The 5,797-nt window shown below is 38.1% G+C and overlaps 1 protein-coding gene across 1 annotated transcript in view; it reads left to right on the forward strand.

The window, feature by feature from the left end:
• The window catches only part of GRID1 (glutamate ionotropic receptor delta type subunit 1), an 852,065-nt gene that overhangs the window by 312,691 nt on the left and 533,577 nt on the right, over window positions 1-5,797 (forward strand). Inside the window, exon 3 of the mRNA XM_014519976.2 lies at window positions 2,980-3,185. Within this exon, the coding sequence (XP_014375462.1) occupies window positions 2,980-3,185 (206 nt within the window). The remainder of the gene's footprint in view (window positions 1-2,979; window positions 3,186-5,797) is intronic.

Consider the following 5,797-nt stretch of genomic DNA (forward strand, 5'->3'; position numbering starts at 1 on the left):
AGGAAAAGATCCCATCTCTGTTTCCAAAAGGGGAGGGGGGGCAGCAAGGAAAAGCCTGCGAAAAGTCTCCTTCTTCTGAAAGTGGGGGGAGGGGGAGAGAGAGATGATATTCATTGTCTCTGTTGCTTTTTTTTAGCCAGGTAGCTAGCTTTACACTTCAGTTGGGTATGGGAACTGTTTAATTGCCACACAAACACAAACTGTTTGTTTACTCAGTAATTATCATCCTCTTCCCCTTGATGAGGGTGATAATTACTGAATTAACAAGTCAGGCAGCTCCATCTATGGCTTTTGGTCAATGCCTGGGAGAGGTGAGACTTGTGGGGGGGCAGTCAGAGGCATGGAAGGGCCTACTTTGCCTTTAAAATGGCAGCCCCAGACATGATATGGCCATGGAATCAGGGGCCCTGGCTGTGTTACAACCATGTCAAAGTCCTCCAGGGCCCCATGAATTTGGTTGGTGCCTGACCATAATGGATGGCGTATGTGATAAAATCCCCAGTTAGTATAGATGTACAAAACTGTTTTGAAGTCATGTTTGAACAGTGTTCTGAAGAAGTAATATCCTGTGAAAGTAATACATATTGGTATAAAATCATAAGGTTTTTTGTTTTGCTTTGCTTTGCTTTGCTTTGCTTTTTTTGAGGAGGGAGGGAGGAATTGTTTGTTTTTTTGTCTTGTGAGTGCCTTAAAGCACATCAGGATAAAACTCCTAACCTGGTTTGAAGCAATACAAAATTGCTTTCAGTGGGGAGAGGATTTAATCCTTGTAATATTAGGAAAATCTATGGCATCGATAATCAAGCTACTGTCAATTGCAGTTCTGTTGTTACAGCCCTGCAAAACTCAGATTTTGAGATTTGGCTCACAGAAGAATTTCAGGAGTTTTGCAGAAGCTTAGATTCAGACTTTTGGAGCTCCTAAGTTCATAAGAGTAGAGCTGGTATAGTTTCCTGTGGAGCTTCATTCAGTACAAACCTCTGAAAAATAATATAGCTTTGTCTGCTGGTGAATTTGGCTAAGTGGAGTTCATAAATTCTAGGCTACCACTACATTATTGGGGAAAAAAAGCTTTAAATAGGGGCTGTTGTCAGGTTGCATTTAAAAGTATCTATCACTCCACTTAATTTTCCCAGGCTGGTCCCATTTCTTTCCATCCTTGTTGGAAATCTATGCAGATTTAATGGCAGTCATACTTAAAGGGAAAGTTTTAAGTACAGGATTTTTTTTAAAAAAAGGAACATGGACTGGAAAGAGTCTCAGATCACTGAGTGAGTCCAATCCCTTGTGCATGATGAAACCATTAGTTCAAAATGATATATAAGGATAACTTTTTTTGTTCTTTTCCAACACTGTAGGCATAAAATACCTAATTAAAAAAGACAAAACAAAATCAGTAAAGCGAAGTAAAATAAATAATATGAGCATTAATAAATAACTTGGAAATGATCTATATAATTATAAAACTAAATAAATAGTGGTACTATTATGGCCAATAATCGTTTCTTTTGTTGATGAAAAAAGGGCCTAGGAAATGATTGTTATAAAATCTTGACACTCACATGGGTAAATGTTTCATTACAAAACAAAGATGTTAGCTGCAAGATTTTTTCTTATGGTCAGGAATGACAATTCAGTTTAAATAAAATGTTTTCAGTATAAATTAATTTTAAATATGTATTTCTTCAATATTTCATTGTAAAATCAAAAGAAACTTGATGACTATGAAAAATGTCTTTGCATCCAAATAGAAAGATCAAAAGTTTTATTTGACCCTTTATTGATTAAAAACTTTAGGGCATGTGTAGATGAAATGGGGACCCTAAATTGAAATGGTGGGTTATTAAAAATGCTGTTCCAATTTAGGGTGAAGTAAACCCATATCATGTACACCTGTGTCTTACCTGCCCCTCTGGTGGCGGGGAGGGGAGGGTGAACTGCCAGGGAGCAGAGTGGTCCCTGGGCTGCAGGGGGTGGAGGGAACTGGTACTTCCCTCTGCAATAGCGGCGGCCCTCCCAGGTGACACCTGCCTGTGGGCATCTGGCTTGGGCAGTCCTGTGGGGCACCACAGCTGCAGAGGGAAAGACCACCTTCCTGCACAGCTCATGCAGTCAGGCAGGTAGACATGGTGGGGGGAAATCAGGTTCGCTGCTTCTTTTTTTCTTTTTTTTTTTTATTTCGCTGGAGCCTGCCTACCTGGGCTGCTGCCAGGCTGTCTGCACGGGCTGCCTGCACAGTCAGAGCCTCATGGAGCCCAGCAGAGGCTGTAGGGCAGCAAACTCAAACTCCTCCAAGGTGTTTTAGTTTGCTGCGCCCCAAAGTAATTTAAGATGCATTATGCTGCTGAATGTGCTACGGTGGCTGGAATTAATGCACAATACACGGCTGCTGCATGCAAACACCAACATCATTAAAGTGGTGCAAAAGCATTTAACTTGCTTTAAAGTGTTATGCACACATGCCCCTCATTTCATCTACACGGTCCTTTATGTTTCACAAGTATATGTCTTCCTTTTGACATGTGTATGTTATCTGATATACATGTAGGACAACATTTTACTTAAAAACATGGAAGAAGATGGTGTTGTAGGAGAGCAAGAGAGAATGAGCTGGGAGAAGAGAGAGCGTATTATACAATACCAATATTTTCTTGCAATAAATTAGGGAGATCTTGTATGAGGAGATAGGTGGAGACAGGAGGAGGAGGTTTTTGAGGATTATCTGACCACCTATATCCATCTGTTGTCTTTTGGTTTTCATATACTTAGATGGTAAGTTTTTTTGGGACAGTCTTTTAATTCTGTGCTTATGAGTGTCTATGATGGGATGGGACCTTAAGCACTAAGCATTAAGTAAGGCAAATAGTAATGCTAAGACATTTTGACTTCATTCCCCTTTCTTCCTGTTTGTTAAAGGTTGTACTCTTAGCTTTAAAAAGTCTAGACTGAAACTATGATTCTTTCTGTTCCTTTTTATAGATATTCGTGGGCTGCAGGGATTTCTGGACCAGGCCTCAAGACTAGGACTTGATGTATCTTTACAGAAAGTGGACAGAAACATCAGCAGAGTTTTTGCCAGTCTTTTTACCACTATGAAGACAGAAGAATTGAATCGCTACCGTGACACATTACGAAGGGCTATTTTGCTTCTAAGTCCAAGGGGAGCCCAGACTTTCATTAATGAGGTTAGCAGTTTTCTTCTTAAAGAATCTTCCTTACCTTGCATGATATCTTATATTTGTACATGATGTGGACCCATATAAGCAAAAGTAGCACATTTTGAAAATGTGCCTATTGCTGTCAACTGTGTATCTTAGTTGCTTTCCATTTTCATGGAATTATGTATTCCAGGGTACCTACCTACCATTGGTAAATAGAAAGACAAGGAAAGAAACTGTATAAACTGGGAATATCTTTATGGTTGAAATCCGTGGATCCATGGTAAAAGATGTATGTTAAAGTTTGTACAGAATTCTATGGAATAAGATGTACTAGCATGACAGCTGAACCACAGTGTTTTTGCTACATACATAGTAGAAAGTATCTTCTGTCTTATTTCTTAATGGTTTCTTAAGATAAGTGAGACTAATTAAGAATGGCCCAACAGCTATCTGTTGGTCAATAATGTTATTAATACTGGTACATGAGCTATTATTTTACTATTAATTTTTTATACTGATTTTTCAATTTGAGGTTGTAGCCCAAAATACTGTAGAATACAGGTAAGAGTGCATGCAGTATAGCAAGTTGATATAACAAGTAGAAGATCTGCAAACCCAGAGATCTGCATTAGGAAAAAGGTAACTATAAGTATGGTTTAAAGCATAGAAGTCTACATATAACTTGACATAGGTGACAGATGGTGACTGAGTGTCTTTTAAGCGGAGTGATAAATGCAGCAAACCAGCTGATAGGACAAAAACTTCAAAAAGATGTTTGAGAAGTACAGAGAAGGGGAAAATGGAAGTTTACCTGGTGTTTTGTAGAAAAAAATGAACCCAAATTAAGAGTATTGTCAGCAGTATTGCTATGGTAAGTGGTTGTTACAAATATATTTAGTAATGAAGTAAGTATTAAATAAATCAGAAACCCAAAAAGAAGAGGGATATGGAAGTTCAGGACAAAAAAAGGGAAAGTGCATGGATGTAAATGAATTCCATGCCTGCTTTAACACAGTATAAAGGAAACCTCTAAATGAAATAGTGTGAGGAAATATTTCCAATATGGTGGAAATATGCTCATTAGCCTGTTCTCACCTGCTTCAGATCCTCACTGGTGTGGTATATGTAATGCAATTAAAATTAAAATACACTAATTCTAATATCCCCTCCACCCCCTACACACACATGCATGCATGCATACACACACACACACCTGCACGCGCATACACACACACACACACACACACACACACACACACAGAGTATGTGTGAAACAGCTGAACCTAATTGGTCTTAATTGGTCTTAAAAATTCTGCTAACACCTATTCTGCTAAATCTGCTAACACCTTAGCAGAGGTAAGAAACTAAAAAATTACTCTGCAGTGTTTTAATATGTGAAAGATGAACATTTACAGACTAAAGCCTTAGTAGGTGTAAGTAGCTAGGAATTTGGCATGAGATGTTGCACTTTCTATTTAAAGTACAAGGAATGGGCCTCGTTATTTTGTTGCCTTAAATCCTAGTTTATTGGAAAAAACAAAACAAAACCACAAGCAAACAAAACGCTAAATCAAAATAAATTATCTCAGTAAGTGTTTACTGGTGGATATTGGGTTCCAATCATCATTAATGGATCTTTCAACTTCAGTAAACTATGTTGATATAAACTTTTTATTTGTGTATTATGTTTTAGCATGGGAAGCACTTGATTTGTGGTTACAATCTGCCTTTGCATTTGTGTATAAAAGTTACAGGGATTTTTTCTAGGGTAAGCACTTCAGATTCTAACTCACCTGAGGAGTTGCAGTTGGTGCTTTCTCTATTTATTTCATGTACCGCCTTCAACAAAAAGGTTGGTTTTCACATTTGTCCAAATAAAAGCTAGCTATGGCAAAAATAGGTGTTTTTCTCAGACCTATACCTGGAAAATCTGTTTCCTCTCAATAATATGACTGCCAGAAATGTTAATAAGTGTTGCATACATTGGGAGGACAATATCCCTGCAGGTTGCTACAGTGTAAGGACTAACACATTAAATCATTTTAACACTTATCCATGCCTCAGAGCAGCAAGATATTATAAGCATTAGGGCTAATGATCATGATATTTTTCCAGATCCCTACAGGGGTATAACTGCGGGCAGATATGAGAAGTAATTCATTTGACAATCTTCTTTTATTGAATCTTCATTGATTCAGAAAAAAACTTTAAAAAGAAAATTTAAATCTTTGAAATAAACTCCCAAGAGGCTTGAGGCATTGCTGTAGGAAATGATCCTTCACTGTCAGGAAATGGACTTCAATGGCACTGAATATGTGTCAATCATTTCTATTATCACTAATCTTTCTAGCTATATCTTATCTAGCTAATCGTGCAGAATATAAATGCAACAGATTATCCACAATACAGGGTAAAATAATTTTGAGTTTCAACTTCCAACTGAAGTATCTTTTATTTAACTGGCAGAAAGACATGTTCAAAGCACGTGGAAGTGGAAGATTCATCTCAGGAAAGCATGGAAACACATCTGTGGTGCACATTCAGGACTCCTCTAATCCACCTGCTCTGCCAGGGTTAGGCCTGGGTGTTGCAGGTGCAAGTGGGTGGGTCCCATTTCTCAGTGGTCTTCCCAAGTA

The sequence above is a fragment of the Alligator sinensis genome, unplaced genomic scaffold, assembly GCF_000455745.1.
Source record: "Alligator sinensis unplaced genomic scaffold, ASM45574v1 scaffold94_1, whole genome shotgun sequence".
Lineage (NCBI taxonomy): Eukaryota > Metazoa > Chordata > Crocodylia > Alligatoridae > Alligator > Alligator sinensis.